The following is a 19,703-nucleotide window of genomic DNA, read 5'->3' as shown; positions in this document are numbered from 1 at the left end:
ATTTTCATTCAATTGTACAAAAAAAAAATCATGGGACAATCATAAATAAGTCTAAAGTGTTAAATAAATAAAGTTAAATGGTTTATTCTAGAACAAACTACAATATCTTTTTTATCTTTCTATATCCTGTTTCAGTCAGTTGACTGCAACCATGCTGGGGCACTGCCTTGAAGGGTTCTAGTCAAACAAATCAATGAAGGACTTTTTTCAGCCTAGTACTTATTCTATCGGTCTCTTTTGCCAAACCACAAAGTTACAGGGACATAAACACACCAATAGCAGTTGTCAAGTGGGGGGGGGGGAAATACAGACACAAAGTCATGTACATCATCATCATCGTTTAACGTCCATTTTCCATGCTAGCATGGGTTGGACGATTTGACTGAGGACTGGCGAACCAGATGGCTGCACCAGGTTCCAATCTGATCTGGCAAAGTTTCTACAGCTGGATGCCCTTCCTAACGCCAACCGCTCCGAGAGTGTAGTGGGTGCTTTTACATGCCACCGGCACGAAGGCCAGTCAGGCGGTACTGGCAACGGCCATGCTGAAATGGTGTTTTTTACATGCCACCTGCACAGGAGCCAGTCCTGCAGCACTGGCAACGACCTCGCTTGAATATTTTTTCACGTGCCACCAGCATAAGTGCCAGTAAGGCAACACTGGTAACACTCAAATGGTGCTTTTTATGTGCCACCAGCACAGAAGCCAGTCAGCTGCTCTGGCAACGATCACGCTCGGATGGTGCTCTCAGTGCTCCACTGGCACGGGTGCCAGTCATCGAATTTGATTTTGATTTCACTTGCCTCAACAGATCTTCGCAAGCAGAGTTTAGTGTCCAATGAAGGAAAGGTATGCATAAGTGTGCTGGTTACACCCCTGACATAGGCCACAGGTTATGGTTTCACTTGGCTTGCGAGGTCTTCTCAAGCACAGCATATTTCCAAAGGTCTCGGTCACTAGTCATTGCCTTGCTGAGGCCTAATGTTCGAAGGTCGTGCTTCACCACTTCATCCCAGGTTTTCCTGGGTCTACCTCTTCCACAAGTTCCCTCAACCGCTAGGGTGTGGCACTTTTTCACACAGCTATCCTCATCCATTCGCACCACATGATCATACCAGCACAATCGTCTCTCTTGCACACATCTGATGATTCTTAGGTCCAACTTTTCTCTCAGGGTACTTACACTGTCAAGTATGCAAACTGACATTACACATATAGCGGAGCATACTGGCTTCATTTCTTGCGAGCTTAGGCATGTACTCGGCACTCACAGCCCGTGTTTCATTGCCATGTAACTTGGCTGTTTGTGCACATGCGTCATACAGTCTACTTTTTACTCTGAGCGAGAGGCCCTTTGTCACCAGCAGAGGTAAGAGCTCTCTGAACTTTGCCCAGGCTATTCTTATTCTAGCAGCTACACTTTCAGTGCACCGACCCCCACTACTGACTCGGTCACCTATGTAACAGAAGCTATCAACTACTTCTAGTGTTTCGCCCTGGAATCTGGTGGAAGTTGTTCTCTGCACAATTTCAGTGTTTATTGCTCCTGAGCATCTGCCACAAACAAAAACTATCTTCCCAGTTAGCCTTCCTTTGATATTGCTGCACCTCTTATGTGTCCATAGCTTACACTGGGTACATCTTATAGAGTTTCTACCTACGCCTTTTCTACAAATCGAGCAGGGCCATCTACCTGAAGGGATTTGTGGTTTGTTTGCTATTATTAGGACTTTGGTTTCAGCTAGGCTGACTCTAAGGCTCTTCGATTCTAATCCTTGTTTCCACACCTGAAGCTTCTCCTCTAGTTCTGATAGTGACTCAGCAAGTAGAGCAAGGTCGTCAGCATAGAGAAGCTGCCAGGGGCATCCTGTCTTGAATTCATCTGTTATTGGGTGGAGGACTATGATAAATAGAAGGGGGCTGAGGAATGAATTTTGGTGGACCCCAACCTCTACCTAGAAATCTTCACTGTATTCGTTGCCAACCCTCACCTTTCTGACAGTGTCCCTATACATGCCTTGCACAGATCTCACTAACCACTCATCTATCCCTAGTTTCTTCATTGACCACCAGATAAGGGATTGTGAGACCATGTCAAAGTCTTTCTCCATGTCAGCAAAAACCCAGGTACAGAGGTTTATCTTTGGCTAGGTATTTCTCCTGCAGCTGTCTCACCAGAAATATAGCATCAATGGTGCTTTTCCCTGGCACGAACCCAAACTGCATCTCATCTAAACTAACTCTCTCCCTAATTAGTTGGGCTATGACCCTCTCCATGATCTTCATTACCTGATCCAACAACTTGATACCTCTGTAATTATTTGTATCTAAAGCATCACCTTTACTTTTGTAGCAGTTGACTATGGTGCTGCTACACCAGTCATTAGGTGTAATTCCTTCGTGTATCACCTGGTTAACTATACGGGTGACTAGACTATAGCTGACACTGCCAGATACTTTGAGCATCTCTGCAGTGATTCCTGATGGGCCAGAGCTTTCCCTGTCTCCACACTCTTAATTGCTTTATCTACCAAGGTACTGTCAATTCGGATAGCTGCTCCCTCTGTTGGGTCGACATTCAGCAGACTCTCTTTCTCCCATTCATTCTTTTTATTGAGCAACCTTTCATAGTGGCCTCACCAAACCTCTCTCTTTGCAGCCTCATTTAGTGCAAGTGAACCATCATCCATGCGGACACATTTCTCTCCTATGACATCACAATTCTCTCTCACACACACTGTCTTGCAACACGAAATACCTCAAGTCTTTGGTCCTCACGGCACAGAACATTGGCAAATTTTTTTCTTATCTGCTTCCCCTCTGGCTAAATAAACCTGTCTCCTAGCTTTCCTTCTGGCAGTCTGATACAATTCCCTGCTACCACCGTTCTTCTAATCCTTCCAAGTGCGCGCACGCATGTGTGTGTCTGTGTCAGGTTTCTTTCGGTTTCCATCTGCCAAATCCACTAATAAAGCTTTGGTCGGCCCAAGGCTATAAGTAGAAGACACTTGCCCAAGGTGCCACACAGTGGGACTGAACCTGGTTGGGAAGCAAGCTTTTTACCACACAACCATGCCTGTGCCTATCTGTTGTAAGAAAATTATAGTCTGATACTATTTTCATTCTTCCAGTGTACATTGTAATTTATTTCAGCTGCATTTTCTGTTTTCAAATATACAAACATTTTAATGAGAAAACTATGAAATAATGCTGAAAAAAATTGGTACTTACTCTAAATTTGTCTGAAGATGGTCCATGGCCACAATCAATGCATCAACGACTAATATCAGTCAAGGATCATGTAAACTATTAAAAAGTGTAACTTGAATTAAAATTGTTTATAATCATTTGAATGAATTTGTTTTAAGATTTTAATTTAGTTATCCTCAATGTGCAAAGTGCACCTGCATATTTATACAAAAGACCATTATTTTAATAATATTAACATTTAATTTGTAGGTTTTGATCTACCCAGAGCTATAGTAAAAGACATCTGCCTAAGGTGCCACACAGAAGGAATGAACCCAAGACCACAATGTTGGAAAGTAAGCTTGAGTAAAACACTTCATCTCACGTTACTCAGCAACCACTTTGACACCTGACGTGTGGTGCACCTGTTCAGGCAAAGTCAATTTGATGGAGAGTGAGCACCGTTTGTGTAGGTTGTTCATCAAAAACTGAACACTCATACGTTGTCTTCAATGGGAGATTCTATTATAATATATATATATATACAGGGGTTGGACAAAATAATGGAAACACCTTAAAATTTCAAACAAATTTATTTTAATATGGGGTAGAACCGCCTTTGGCAGTATTGAATTCTATGAGGTATAGACTCATACAAAGTTTGAATTGTTTCCAAAGGAATTTTTGTCCATTCTTCAGCTAAAACAGTCTCCAGTTCTTGTAGTGACGACGGTGGAGGATATCGACTCCTTACTTGTTTTTCTAAAATGCACCATGAATGTTCAATAATATTGAGATCTGGGGACTGTGGTAGCCAGATAAGATGTTCGACTTCACTAGAATGTTCCTCATGCCATTCAGTAACAACTTTAGCTGTGTGAATTGGTGCATTATCATCCTGAAAGATTGCGTTTCCCTCCGGAAACAGTTCCGCAACCATAGGATGAATTTGATCAGATAAAATTCTTAAATAGTCTTGACTATTAATTCTGCCATGAAGGAAAACTATTAAGCCAGCAGATTTCCAAGATATAGCCCCCTAGATCATCACAGATCCTCCTCCATGTTTAACAGTTGAAAGAAGGCAGTCTGAGTCAAATGCTTCTTTTGGCTGTCTCCACATGCATACTCGGCTGCTGGTTGGAAATAGGTAAAGGGTGAATTGTCTGAGAAAATAACATTCTTCCACTGCTCTAGGTACCAATTCTGTAGGTTTTTACTCCACTCTAAATGCTTTGCAACGTTTGTTTTTGAAAGTAGTGGTTTTCTGATTGCAGCTCTCCCATGAAATCCGGCTTTGTGCAGCTCCCTGCAGACAGTTTTTGTGGAAACTAGGTTCTCAGGTGGTCATTAAGCTCTGCAGTAATTTTTGGATCCGTACTTTTGTGATCCTTTCTAACAATTCACATAAGAGTCTGATAGTCCCTATCTGAAAGTTTTGGCTTTCTTCTGGAGTTTTACTTCGATGAGGAGGCTTTTCCCTCTTTCTCAAAGGCCGTCATTACTTTTGAGACAGTATTTCTTGATATACCAAACATTTCAGCTGTTTTCATTATGCTAACGCCTGCCATACGAGCACCAACAATTTGACCTCTTTGAAAGTCCAATAGATCTGTCATTTTAATAAATTTTAATTATCTTTTTCTGATGATATCTCAAAAGAAACAGCGATTTTAACATAACATATTAAACAACACTAATAATAAATCAAAAAACATAAACAAGCTTTTCATGATTTTATAAATATTTCAAAATTATGATGCAATGATGCTAGGTGTTTCCATTATTTTATTCAACCCCTATATATATATATATATATATATATATATACACACACACACACCTACCCATAATATGATCTACACCCATGCACACACACATATACATTATATATACAAACATACATATACACACACATATATACATAGACACACAAACATATATACATTCATACACATATATACACACACATATCATCATCATCATCATCATCATTTAACGTTTGTTGTCCATACTGGCATGCGTTGGACAATTTGACCAGGCTGGCACGCTACACCAGACTCCAATCTGATTTGGCAAGGTTTCTACAACCGGATGCCCTTCCTAACATCAACCACTCTGAGTGTAATGGGTACTTTTATATGCCACTGAAATGGGTGCCATTTGTGTGACACCAGTATCTGCAATGACTGCGATTTTACTTGGCTTGATGGGTTTTCTTCTTGTACAACATAATGCTAAAGGTCTCCATCATCATTGCCTCCATAAGGCCCGACACTCAAAAGGAGCTTTTGACATGCCACCGGCATCAGCCACTTTGCCTTGTGAGGATCGACACTTGAAAGGCGCTTTTCATGTGCCACTGGCATGGGTGCCAGTTACATGACACCAGTATCAGCCATGACTACAATTTCACTTGGCTTGATGGGCCTTCTCAAGCACAGCATATGGCCAAAGGTCTCAGTTACTAGTCATTGCCTCTGTGAGGCACAAAGTTTGAAGATCATGCTTCACTATCTTGTCCCATGTCTTCCTGGGTTTACCTCTATCACAGGTTCCCTCTACAGTTAGAGATCAGCACTTTACAGAGTTGTCCTCATCCATACGCATCAGATGACCATAACAACGTAGTTGTCTCCCTTGCACACCACATCTGATGCTTCTTATGCCCAACTTTTCTCTCAAGCTGCTTACACTGTCAAACATGCACACTGACATTGCACATCCAGTGAAGAATACTGGCTTCATTTTTTTCAAGCCTACGCATGTCCTCAGCTGTCACAGCCCATGTTTCACTGCTGTGTAGCATAGCTGTTCACAAGCATCATAGAATTTGCCTTTCACTCTGAAGGAGAGGCCCTTTGTTGCAAACAGAGGCAGGGGCTCTCAGAACTTTGCCCAGCCTATTCTTATTCTCACAGTTACGTTCTCAGAGCATCCACTGTCACTACTAACTTGATCACCTAGATAACAGAAGTTATCTACTATCTCTAGCTTACTTCTCCTGGCAGTTGATGGAGTCTATTTGCAATACATTTTTGGTGTTTAATGTACCTGTGCATCTTCCACAAACAAAAACTATTTTCCCTGTTAACCATCCTCTAATATTGCTGCACCTCTTATATGTCCATAACTTACACTGGGTACATCTTATGGAATTTCTGCCTACATCTTTTCTACAGATCGAGCAGGGCCATCTACCTGAAGGGATTTGTGATTTGTCTGCCTTCCTACTTACTAAGATTTTGGTTTTTGTTAGGTTAACTCTAAGCCCTTCAATTCTAGACCTTGCTTCCATACCTGAAACTTTTCTATTTCTGGTAGCGGTTGAGCTATATGAACAAGGTCATCAGCATAGAAGAGCTCCCAGGGGCGCTTGTCTTAAATTCCTCTGTTATTGCCTAGAGGACTATGATGAACAAGAGGAGGCTGAGGACTGAACCCTGGTGAACACCTACTTGTATCCTGAATTCTTCACTGTACTCATTACCAACCCTCACCTTACTGGTAGCGTCCTTGTACATGGCTTGTACAGCTCTCACCAACCACTTGTCTATCCCTAATTTCTGCATTGACTATCAGATAAGGGATTGGGGGAGCCTGTGAATAGCTTTCTCCAAGTCAACAAAAGCCCAAGTACAGAGATTTGTCTTTGATTATGTATTTCGCCTGCAGCTGTCTTACCAGAAATATAGCATCAGTGGTGCTTCTCCCTGGCACAAAACCAAACTGCATCTCATCTAGGCTGACTCTCTCCCTAATTAGTTGGGCTATGACCCTCTCTGCAACTTTCATTACCTGATCCAAAATATGTGTGTGTATTTATAAAGAATAAAGACCCCCTTCAGTCATGAATGACCATGGGATTGCACCTAGAAAGTTCCCTTCTGAGGCACAAGTGTGGGCAGAGTTGTTTAAGGAAGACCAGTAGTCACTCATGCATACCAGCCTCCCCTCTCCACGCCACCAATGTTACACACGGAAAAGGCAAAGGCCAATACAGCTTGGCATCAGTGATATTGCAACTCATTTCTGAAGCTGAGTGAACTGGAGCAATGTGAAATAGAGTGTCTTGCTCAAGAACATAACACACAGCTTGGTCCAGGAATTAAACTCACTACCTCATAATTATAAGCCCAACACTCCAACCACTGAGCCATGTGCCTTCACATTTATATTTATATAAATGTATTTATATATCTTAGCTAAATAGGTATGCACAAGAAAATTTATTATGAAATGCTTTCTGTTCTAAAAGAACATTAGAATGAAATACAAAGGATACAGTCTGCTTCAGTTGTATCAGTAGGATGGAAATTAACCAGCCACTCCAAGAGATTAAAATCAGGAACAGATAGAGATCTCTCAACACATATATTTTGGTAGTCACCTTCATCGGCCAAAGGGTTAGAAGTTTTAGATGTTCCAAACAAAATAACAGCTATTTCATCTTTACTCTCAGAAAATACCTATAACATAAACAAGATTTACTCAGCAATGATACAACATCAAACAAAATACTGATATTTGTGTATTTATACAGAGACCACGTTAGAAAAGTTTTTAATATTTATGAGCTGGCAGAATCATTAGATTGCCAGGCAAAATGCTTGATGGTATTTTGCCTATTTTTCTGTTCTGCACAGAATGCAGCCTTTAAGCTAGTACTTAATATGTCTGCATTTTGTTAATATTGAAAATATCAAGATAGACATTTAGATTCACTGCAGAATTTCAACAACCATTTTACATTGCTTATGGATTTAAGGTGCTAAATTATTAATCATGCTATTGTGATATATTTTATTCTCTGAATAAAGCATCTAACTCTGCAGGGCCCAAAATATTAGCTTTTCCCATTCATCACTTAAACCAAGCTTCTTTACATTTAACAAACAGTCCCCGGATTTGCTCTAATCAACCTGGCTGAACAAACACCATAGGAACAGCTTTCAAATATAAAAGCAATTGCTCTAATAAATACACCATCCTACTTATGCAATTAAAAAAAAATTTTTAATTATTTCCACAGCTAGTCACCTACACTTTTCTCTGCAAAATAGGGATGTTTATCCTGTTCAGGGTATATTATTAGCATTATTCTGCGATTGAGAATTTAAACATCACTTCTTTAACTTAATTATTTCAGTAAAATCATAAGCATTTGTAAATGTTTTATCTGTAACTCATTATTAAAATTTTATCAGGTTTTAAATATCAAAATAAATTCTAAAAGTAATTAATATAAGAGATATAAAACAATAGCAACATACTTTACGATACACAATTTGCTTGATGATCTGCAAAGCTTGGCTCAGATATGAATCTTGAGCTAGGTCTTTAGCGCACATAGATGGACTAACATCCAAAATAATAACAATGGCCGTCTGCAATAAAAAGTGTATGAAATTGTACAACATGTATCCAAACATAAATATATACCAATTATAGTGTAATACACACAGCAAACAATGGAGTCTCCACAATAGCAATTTTCAACTATTTTCAATCCATGGCACACTCTGCAAGTCATTAAAACTGTAATGTTACACCAGCCTTTTAAATATTTTATTATATGCAGGGGGAGGCGCAATGGCCCAGTGGTTAGGGCAGCGGACTCGCGGTTTCGATTCCCAGACCGGGCATTGTGAGTGTTTATTGAGCGAAAACACCTAAAGCTCCACGAGGCTCCGGCAGGGGATGGTGGCGAACTCTGTCGTACTCTTTCACCACAACTTTCTCTCACTCTTTCTTCCTGTTTCTGTTGTACCTGTATTTCAAAGGGTCAGCCTTGTCACACTGTTTCACGCTGAATATCCCCAAGAACTACGTTAAGGGTACACGTGTCTGTGGAGTGCTCAGCCACTTGCACATTAATTTCACGAGCAGGCTCTTCCGTTGATCGGATAAACTGGAACCCTCGACGTCATAAGCGACGGAGTGCCAACAACAAATATATGCAGGTACCAAAATTAAAATTGTTTGAAAAGATAAATGAGGAACACACATTGCACTTTGCCTGGAAAGAACAAACATGCAATATATCATCATCATCATCATTTGATAGGTTTTCCATGCTGGCATGAGTTAGATGATGAACAAGAGGGCTGCATCATGCTTCATGTTAGCTTTGGCATGGTTTCTAATGTTGGATGCCCTTCCTAATGGGGTTGCTAAGTAACTTACAAGACAGGAAGGAAAAGGGAAAGGGGAGAAAGAGAAAAGCCTAAGTGGGGGAGTATTTGAAAGGGTAGAGAAGAAATTTTAGGCAAGGGACAAGAGGTGGGGGGTCTTGCTATGGAGAAGATACCCTGCATTTATATAAGAATGGGAGGGAGTATCTGGCAGAAAGGTAAAGATAGGAGCAATGGTTGCCAGAACAAAACCCTCAGGAAGCAAGAAATTATACAAGCAGAGGTATTTCGTCTGTCTTTATGTTCTGAGTTCAAATTCTGCCGAGGTCGACTTTGCCTTTCATCCTTTCAGGGTCAATAAATTAAGTACCAGTTCCTTACTGGGGTCGATCTAATCAATGGGCTCCCTCCCCCAAAATTTTGGGCCTTGTACCTAGAGTAGAAAAGATTATCTTAACATTTCCAGCTTGCCTTAACTCTTTAGCCATATCCAGCCTAAATATTCTACCTGCTTTATGTTCAAACCAACCAGATCCTGCTTCTCACACCCACCCTACAACCTTACTCTAAAAATAAACAATTACGTCATTGAAATTACAAAGCTACGTGAGATGGCTTGATTAATTGAAAGCAGTAATGAATAAGCTTTACATTTGACTGAGTAATATGAACACTGAAGAGTTAAAAACTAACAATATACGTATGAACCATATGTGGCACACAAGTACACTATGGCACAGGTGGAAAACAATTCCTCTAGCTTGCCAAGAGACCTGCAAGAAGAAGCAGCCAATAAACTACTACTGATTGTATATATATATATATATATATATATATATATATATATATATCATCATCATCATTTTAACATCCATTTTTCCATGTTTGCATAGGTCGGACAGAATTTGTTGAGATGGATTTTATACAGCCACATACCCTTCCTGTTGCCAATCCTCTCCTGTCTCCAAGGATGGAAATATTACCTCTTGACTAGATATGCTTTCATGGGAGACTGGAAACAAAGAATACTACTTGCATGAAAGTGATCCTCATTTAAAACTATCATGTAGTGTCCAAACAAGAAGACTAACACAAACACACATGCATGCATAAATACACACATCATCTTTTACTTGTTTCAGTCATTGGACTGCATCCATACTGGAGCACTGCCTAGAAGAGTTTAGTTGAACAAATAAACCTCAGTCCTTTTTTTTTCTTATTATATCAGTCTCTTTAGCCAAACCACTCAGTTATAGGGACATAAACAAACCAATACCAGTAGAAACACACATATATATAAACAATAGGCTTCTTTCTGTTTCTGTCTACCAAAATCCTCTCACAAGACTTTGGCCAGCCAAAGACTATAACAGAAGAAACTTGGCCAAGGTGCTACAGAGGGACTGAATCCAGAACCATGTGGTTGGGAAACAAAGTTCTTATTACACAGCCATGCCTGCAATATACTGTCATGTGGTCAAGAGGCTTGAGGATTATAATATACAGGAATCACTTGCTTTACGGAAGTAATACATTCCTGAAAATCTGCCGATTATGCAAAATTTATTTTCCAATTAGGGCAGGATGCCCATCGTTGGAATGTCTTTGATTCTAGATTTGCATGCTCATGGCTGACTTGGGGGCTAAACAATAATAAATGTGCCTCACATAACACAATGATAACATGAGCCAACAAGGAAACAAAGTGGTTGAACAGTTTAGAAATAACAGCCAACTTTCCCAATTCTTTTTTTTTTCCTCTTTTCCTTCCATCCTTTTTTCTTTCTTTCTTCGCTCACGTTTGTGTTTTCTTCGGTTTGGGATTTGTAAAGTCTCATTGTTAGTTTAATAAACTAATAATAAATAATAAAGAAAGAATCACAACCTATTTTTAATAAATGGTACATTGGACAATATAGTCCCTGACATTAAAAAAAACGTGATGGGACCTTTGATGACAGATAAATGAAAATTTAAACTCTTTATTTAAAGAAACTTTAATCTGTGGAGTATATTTTGTACGGTGAGAGCGCGAAATCGACAATACGGAGTGAGAGAAAGAGAGAATTATTTAACGGGAAGGGAAACGCTTGCCTTGTCATACAATAGGTCATACATAGAAGGGGGAAATTATCTAGCGCGCCAAAAATTGTTTCTTCGAATCTCTACGTAGAATACGAATCAAACAACAACAAAAATAAGGGAGGAAGGAATTTTTGTCTCCCGCGCCGTACGCTTTGTCGTGTTTTTCAGTTTTTGACGCTTACAATTCTTTTTTTCTGGTTTTATGTTCTAAACATCTAAGATTAGGAGGTAAATTACCTGATTACGATTCTTTAAAATTATACAGGCATTTCCAACAAACAACTCTCTTTTAACAGTACTTAAAACATACAGTTCCGAAGAAATCACGATTTTTGGCACACTAGGTAATTTCTGGCCCTACTCTAAAGGAATGCCCAAAAGAAGTACTTAGGATAATGGGTGGAATTACGATTTCAACACTCCATATAGCTTTTTTTTTATTTTAAGGAATTTTCAGAAAATGTTTACGAATTTGTGTTCTACAGACAGGAATTCATACGACTGTACAAAAACAAAACAAAAGTTTAGCTGTTATTTTTAGCACATCTCACAACCATCTGATACCGTCTTCGTTTCTTTGTCACTCTGACATGTATTGATGTTTTTCACTATTTTCTCCCCGATAAACAAACACATCTAATGGGCCTATGCTGGGATTTAAGCTAAAACATTCCGACTGTCCGAAAATTAAAAAACAAATTTTTTTTTTCATAATCGTATGAATTCCCGTGTGAAGAACACAAATTTGCAAAACTTTTCTGAAAATTCCCAAAAATAAAAAAAGTTATTAGAGGTTACCTTCCAAAGTCGGGGTGTGGGGTACAACTCTGTAGTTATGCCATCGGATGCTTAAAGCAGAATTCCAGTGTAACAAAATTTATTCCCATTCATTTAAATATTTGTATTTTTTCTTCAAAATTATTATTTACTCTATTGGAACTAAAATTAAAACACTAACAACTGATCCACTTTGGTCATAAATAATAACAAACAATTGGTGCCAACGTAGATTTGAAAGGATGAATTAATATTACAAGTGGCAACTTATCGTTATAATAAGAGAGAGGATGTGGTTGCATAACAATAACAGTAGACAGAGTGGAAAGCTTCCGTGTTCCTAGGGATTGAAATGAGTTAAACAACACAACTAGCATAAAAAACACTTTCATGGCATGAAGAAAACAATTATCACCAAACATACTTTCATGAAGCAAATATAAAAACTAAAATTCGAACTGATATATTCAGAAACGAATTAGTACTGATTAATTTAAGTACTTTTTACTTCATAGACACACACACTTACGCGAAAATATATTTAGCTTATAAAATTATAAGTCATTCAATTCAAATGTTTAGCCTTGAATAAAAGAATAGACTGTCCTAAAAAAAATCCATTTACTCGTTAAAAATTACTTTCTTTAAGCCAGGTTTCCTAAAATAAAAGAATATATTCTTTACTTCGCACATAGTTGTTATTTTTTAAGCATAGGGACCTACAAGGGAATAAAATCACAATTTATAAGATGGTACTTATTTAATACATACCTTGTTGTACGCCATTCTGACAAATATATAAACTAAGTCCTAAACTTGTTTCCGGTTTCGTAAAATTCACGATGTGCGGTTGAGTGACAATCTCGAAGCAATGAACGTGTCGGAACTTGTACACGCAACAATTAATATAGGAAGATGGTTTAATATACCGATGATGCAATGTAAACATCACAATCCAAGATAATTTAATATATCGATGATGTACACATCATAATCCTGGTGTCACTCAATGTACAGGACCAGCTTTACATATGCTAGGACCGTTCACTATGAGGTCCTGTAGTGCAAGGGTACCCGACTACCGGGCCGTATATCACTTGCTACCGGGCTGAACAGAAAGAATGAATTTTTAATCGCAGTCTGCAGAGTATTTTGGCGAACGTGGACTTTCGTTATTTTTTTTATCCCCCAATTTCGAATACGGAGATGGAAAGACTCCCCCCCCCCCCAACTTTTTTTTTTGCCAAAAATCCCCGTTTTCGGATACGGAGGTTCCGGAAAATTGCCAAAAATCGACATTGTGAAATTTTTCCCCCCTCCCCTCCCCCCAACTTGTCCAATTTTGACTTTTTCCCCCCAACACTAACCCTAAAACCCTAACCGTAACTCTAAAACCCTAAAACCCTAACCCTAACCCTAAAACCATAACAGTAAGTATAGAAATGTTTTGAAATATTTGTCCGAATCATGATGTCCGTATTTTTTTGCAGATTCGTATTCCTTGTAGCCAAAAAGGGGGGTTTGTGTCGAAAAAAAAAAAAAATTTTAAGGCTGGTTTGGGGGAGACGGGCGGAAGTTTTGCCGCAAGATGAAAATGCAGCTCAAAGGTCACCATTGTGAAGATCTACAGTGAAGCACAGAAGGTCCTCGATTTGCTTACAGAAAACAACTTCCAGGCCAAGTGACTGGAAGAGCAACTTTGAGCCATTGTAGCAAAGTCTTTGTTAATAAAATTTAGGCAAAAGGTAGAGAATGGATTTTATGTAAGCACAATACCACTGTAGCAGTGATTCAAAGCTAAATCCTTGGATACACAGTCAAACATCATGAGCTGGACACGTTTACTCAAACATTCTAGAATTTGAGCCTCTGTCACCATGAATAAAGTGCAATTGTTTTTTGTTAGGTTGGGCAAGCCGCATGTTGCCGTATTAGAAGCTTGCTATAAACTCCAAGCAGTATCTCTCTCCCAGTATGTATTTATTGCTGTCGTTATCTGCAGATTGTATTTATGTGTGATAATATAAACTTCTGTTAAATGTTCACAGATTTTGTTCAGTTACTTCTACAAACAGCCCAAGAAACATATTTTCTTTCAATTTAACTAGCAACCATAGGCTACGACATTGGTGACCCTTGACATGAATGACTACAATAGCAACTCGACTTTGGCACTGCCAAACAGCATTCTGACAATCAATGACAACTGAATTTCATCTCCTTGACATTTGGTGATATTCAATTCCAAAATAACCAACAAAAATCGTTCAAATAAATCCAACTCATTTAATGCATGAACATCAACTCATCGCAATTACCATCATGACAAGAAAAAAAATGGACGGGGTACTACAAGTTTGTTCAAGATGCTTGGCAACCCTTTCCCTTTTTTGCCAAGCATTTCAAACCAGCAAAATTAGGTACGATACTTTTGAAAGTATCTGGTAAAGCATTTTCACCGTTTCTTAGAAGGACAAACCTTCATCAAGTATACTGATCATAAGCTGTTGATGTATGCATTGCAATCTGAGACTGATAAATGCTCTCCTAGAAACATCAGGCATCATCATCATTATTTAACGTATGCTTTCCATGCTGGCGACTGAGGACTGGCAAGCCAGGAGGCTGCATCAAGCTCCAATCTGATCTGGCCTTCCTAATGCCAACCAATCCAAGAGTGTAGTGGGTGCTTTTTACATGCCACCGGCATGGGGGCCAATCAGGTGGTACTGGCAACGACCATACTCAAATGGTGCTTTTTACATGCCACTGGCACAGGTCCAGTCAGGCGGCACTGGCATCGACCACGTTTGTATGGTACTTTTTACATGCCACCAGCACGGGATCCAGTCCAGTGGGACTAGCATTGACCATGCTTGAATGGTGTCTTTTATGTGCCAGTCAGGGAGTACTGGCATCAGCCACAATAATGATTTCACTTGACTCAACAGGTCTTCTCAAACACAATATATTGCCCAATGATTGAAGGGTACTCTTAAATGGGCCAGTTATGTGACACTGTCATAAGCCACGGTTATAGTTGCACTTGGCTTGCCGAGTCTTCTCAAGCACAGCATATCTCCAAAAGTTTTGGTCACTTGTCATTGCCTCCATGAGGCCCAATGTCCAGAGGTCATGCTTCACCACTCATCCCAAGTCTTCTTGGGTCTACCTCTTCCACAGGTTCCCTCCACTGTTAGGGTGTGACACTTTTTCACACAGTTGTCCTCATCCATACGCAACACATGACCATACCAGTGCAATTGTCTCTCTTGCACACCACACCTGATGCCTCTTATGTCCAACTTTTCTCTCAGGGTGCTTACACTCTGTCGTGTATGCACACTGACATTACACATCCAGCAGAACATACTAGCTTCATTTCTTGCAAGCTTATGCATGTCCTCAGCAGTCACTGCCCATGTTTCACTGCCATGTAGCATGACAGTTTGCACACATGCATCATACAGTCTACCTTTCACTCTGAGTGAGAAGCCCTTTGTTACCAGCAGAGGTAGGAGCTCTCTGAACTTTGCCCAAGCTATTCTTATTCTAACAGCTACACTCTCAGAGCATCCACCCCCACTACTGACTTGGTCACCTAGGTAACGGAAGCTATCAACTAATTCTAGTTTTTCCCCCTGGCATGTGACAAGCTATCAACTAATTCTAGCTTTTCCCCCTGGCATGTGACAAACTGTTTGCTGCACATTTTCAGTGTTTATTGCCCGTGCATCTGCCACACACAAAAACTATCTTCCCAGTTAGTCTTCCTTTGATATTGCTGCACTCTTTGTGTCCATAGCTTACACAAGGTACATCTTATGGAGTGTCTACCTATGCCTTTTCTACAGATCAAACAGAGCCGTCTACCTGAAAGGATTTGTGATTTGTCTGCTTTTCTACTTACTAAGACTTTGGTTTTTGCTAGATTGACTCTAAGACCCTTTGGTTCTAGACTTTGCTTCCACACATAAAACTTCTCCTCTATTTCTGATAGTGACTCAGCTATTAGAGCAAGGTCATCAGCATAGGGCAACCTGTCTTGAATTCCTCTGTTATTGTCTGGAGGACTATGATTAATAAGAGGGGGCTGAGGACTGATCCTTGGTGGACCCCTAACTCTACCCGGAATTCTTCACTGTACTCATTGCCAACCCTCACCTTACTGACAGCATCCCTGTACAGGGCTTGTACAGCTCTCACTAACCACTCATCTATCCCTACTTTCTGCATTAACCACCAGATAAGGGATCGGGAGACCCTGTCAAAGGCTTTCTCCATGTAAACAAAAGCCAAGTACAGAGGTTTATCTTTAGCTAGGTATTTCTCCAGCAGCTGTCTTACAAGAAATATAGCACCAGTGGTACTTTTCTCTGGCACAAACCCAAACCACATCTCATCTAAACTCTCCCTAATTAGTTAGGCTATGACCCTCTCTGTGACTTCATCACCTGATCCAACAATTTGATACCGCTGTAATTATTCATAGCTAATGTGTCACCTTTACCTTTGTAGCAGTTGACTATGATGCTGCTACACCAGTCATTGTTTATATTTCACAGTTTACTGTGGATATTTGTTATATCAAGGGTGTTGATAATTCTGCTGCAGCCCCTTTATCCCATGTCAATGTCAATGTTTAGTAGCTTACCAATACTATTGACTTATGGTGTGATGTTTCTACTGGATCGTCTAGACTGTACATCCCAGAGAATCATAAGCAAACCATCTTTGCTCTCCATAATTTATTGCATCCAGGTATTTGAAATTAATTTCGAATTGCTTTGTTTGGCCAAGTATGTAGAAAGATACTCAAAATTATGTATGCCATTGTACATCCTGCCAAAGAACCAAGGTTAAGTGCTACAGCAAAATACCATTAGACACTTTTGCTACTCCTAACACTTGTTTCAAGCATATCCACTTAGATATTGTTGGTCCGTTTCTACAATTTCAGGACAAAATGGATATTTTGACCTGTATAGTTGGTTTTTTTCTCAATGGCCTGAAGCCATACCAATTAAAGATATTTCATCCTTTACAGTTGCAAAGGCCCTAATGGCTGAATGGATTTCATTTGGAACACCTATGACAACAATGTCTGACAGGAGTCATCAGTTCAAATTCAGTCTTTTTGCTAATTAACGTTAGGGCTAGGGTTAAGGTTACCTGCTAGGTATGTCAAATTCATACTACAGCTTGTCCCCCACCATGTCTAATGGAATGGTAGAATGTTTCCATCAACAGCTTAAAATAGCTTTACAAGCACATTCTAATTCAGATAGATGATTAGAAGCCCTACTGATTGTGTTATTAGCTTTACATACTGCTGTAAGGAAGACCTAGGTTACTCACTGGCAGAATTACTGTTGGGTTTGCACTTACACTGCCTGGTCAATTGATATTAGCTACAGCTACTCAACATGAACCTACCAACTATGTTCATCAGCTGTGCAGTTACATGGCAGACTTACCTCTGTTAATAACAAAACCACAGTCAATTATAACTTTTGTTGCATCCAATATCAATACCTGAACTCACATATTTGTATGCACTGATGCAGTTAAGCATCCCTAGCAGATAGTTTATTCTGGCCCCCGCAGTGTTTTCAAAGATAAACCAAAGTATATGGTTTTCAACAGTCAGGGGGTCAATGTCAATCAACTTAAGCAGACTTTCATCAAATCTACTCCCCTACTACAACACTCCTGTATTGCTGTACCCAAACAATCCACACATAAAAATGCATTATCCAACAATAGTGCACTTCAGACTGACAGAGTAACCAAAAGTGGAAGAAAAGTACATTGGCTAGCTAGGTACACTCACAAATATTTTTATTAACACGAAAAAAAAAAAATGTTTTCATTTTATAGTTCCTACAGAACTTTGCATTTTCTAGGATGTTTTCATTGTTGCATGGACATTTTTTTCAACGATTTTTCAGTATTTAATGCATGTATTTCTTTTTTTTTTGCCTCTTTGTACTTGTGTTGGTCTCTCTCTCTCTCTCTCACTTTTTATGTAAATGCACTTTTTACTATTTTGCCTTTTTTGACATTGGTTGGCGTTAGGAAGGGCATCCAGCTGTAGAAACTCTGCCAAATTAGATTGGAGCCTGGTGTAGCCATCCGGTTGCACCAGTCCTCAGTCAAATCGTCCAACCCATGCTAGCATGGAAAGCGGACGTTAAACGATGATGATGATGTAAAGGGCTAGGAAGGACTGCTGTAGTGGTGATTCAAAACCAACTCCCTGAATACACAAACTCTCATCACAAGCAAACCACCATGGTTTCACATGATCAGTCTATTAACCAACCAATCAACATGAAGTGACGGTGTGGACAAGTTTTCTTGAACATTCTAGAATTTGACTTCTGGTCTCCTATAAAACTGTGCAGCACACATTTTCACCAGTCAGATGACACAGAAAGATGACAGAAACCTCCATCACCACAAATATAGCACAATTGTTTCCAGTTATGTTTGGCAAGCAACATGTTGCCGTATTAGAAGCTTGCCATAAACTCCAGGCAGTATCTCTCTCTCAGTATGCAATTATTGCTGTAAAAGGGCAATGTAGTTTGTCTTTATGGGTGATAAAGTTTTGTTAAATATTTATGGATCTTGTTCAGTTACTTCTACATGCAATCCAAGAAACATATTTTCAAAAAAGGCGGTGAGCTGACAGAAACGTTAGCACGCCGGGCAAAATGCTCAGCAGCATTTCGTCTGCCACTGCGTTCTGAGTTCAAATTCCGCCGAGGTCGACTTTGCCTTTCATCCTTTTGGAGTCGATATAAATTAAGTACCAGTTACGCACTGGGGTCGATCTAATCGACTTAATCCCTTTGTCTTTCCTTGTTTGTCCCCTCTATGTTTAGCCCCTTGTGGGCAATAAAGAAATAAGAAACATATTTTCATTTATCAACTCAACCAGTCACCATCACAAACCAACCCACACTAAAAGTCATAACACCACTTTTCAGTAAAAAACTTAAATACAATCTTAAACAGTAGAGCCGAGTTAGAGATCATGAATGACAGATATGTCTCAGAGAAGATACATGGTCTGCAGTGGGTTGGATCAAAATTCATAGATATTTGTGTAAAAAAGAGAAAATAATTCATTGGGTTGTCTTTGTTCTTTGTCAAAATGGGGACTATGAATTGATGTTTACCACTCATGTGACTTGCAACCAGTCAATTAAAACTTTTTCTTCTCGCCCACCTTCATCTCTTGATGGAATAGGGGTCGTTTTAACTCTCTAGTGTTCTACTATAAATGGACTACCACACCATATTGTGAGTATAACATGGCAGCATCATTGTATGTTGGTTCACAAACAATTTATTCTGAAATAAATTAGGCCAATCATTGAAAACAACATTGTTATGTGTTACTTTGATTTTGACTTCCAAATAAGTCACCTTCAAAATAACTGAAGACTCTATAACCTATCTGGCATAGGATACTATATAGTTATTTTGTTGCAAAAACATTACTC

The 19,703-nt window shown here is 39.4% G+C and overlaps 1 protein-coding gene across 2 annotated transcripts in view; it reads right to left on the bottom strand.

Moving 5' to 3' along the window:
- The window catches only part of LOC106883949 (DNA repair protein Ku80), a 41,266-nt gene extending 28,011 nt beyond the window's left edge, over positions 1-13,255 (bottom strand). Inside the window, exons 1-4 of one of the 2 annotated variants that reach the window (XM_014935103.3) lie at positions 12,961-13,255; positions 8,464-8,577; positions 7,476-7,659; positions 3,233-3,281 (exon numbers count right to left, since the gene is read on the bottom strand). In XM_014935103.3, the coding sequence (XP_014790589.1) occupies positions 3,233-3,281; positions 7,476-7,659; positions 8,464-8,577; positions 12,961-12,975 (362 nt within the window). In that variant the 5' untranslated portion in view covers positions 12,976-13,255. Of the gene's footprint in view, positions 1-3,232; positions 3,282-7,475; positions 7,660-8,463; positions 8,578-11,063; positions 11,177-12,960 lie in introns of those variants that run through there. The other variant, XM_089348561.1, reaches the window with a different exon arrangement.
- Positions 13,256-19,703: the final 6,448 nt, after the last annotated feature.

The sequence above is a fragment of the Octopus bimaculoides genome, chromosome 3 (genome assembly GCF_046866305.1).
Source record: "Octopus bimaculoides isolate indiv1 chromosome 3, ASM4686630v1, whole genome shotgun sequence".
NCBI lineage: Eukaryota > Metazoa > Mollusca > Cephalopoda > Octopoda > Octopodidae > Octopus > Octopus bimaculoides.
This window is presented reverse-complemented; position numbering and strand designations above follow the sequence as displayed.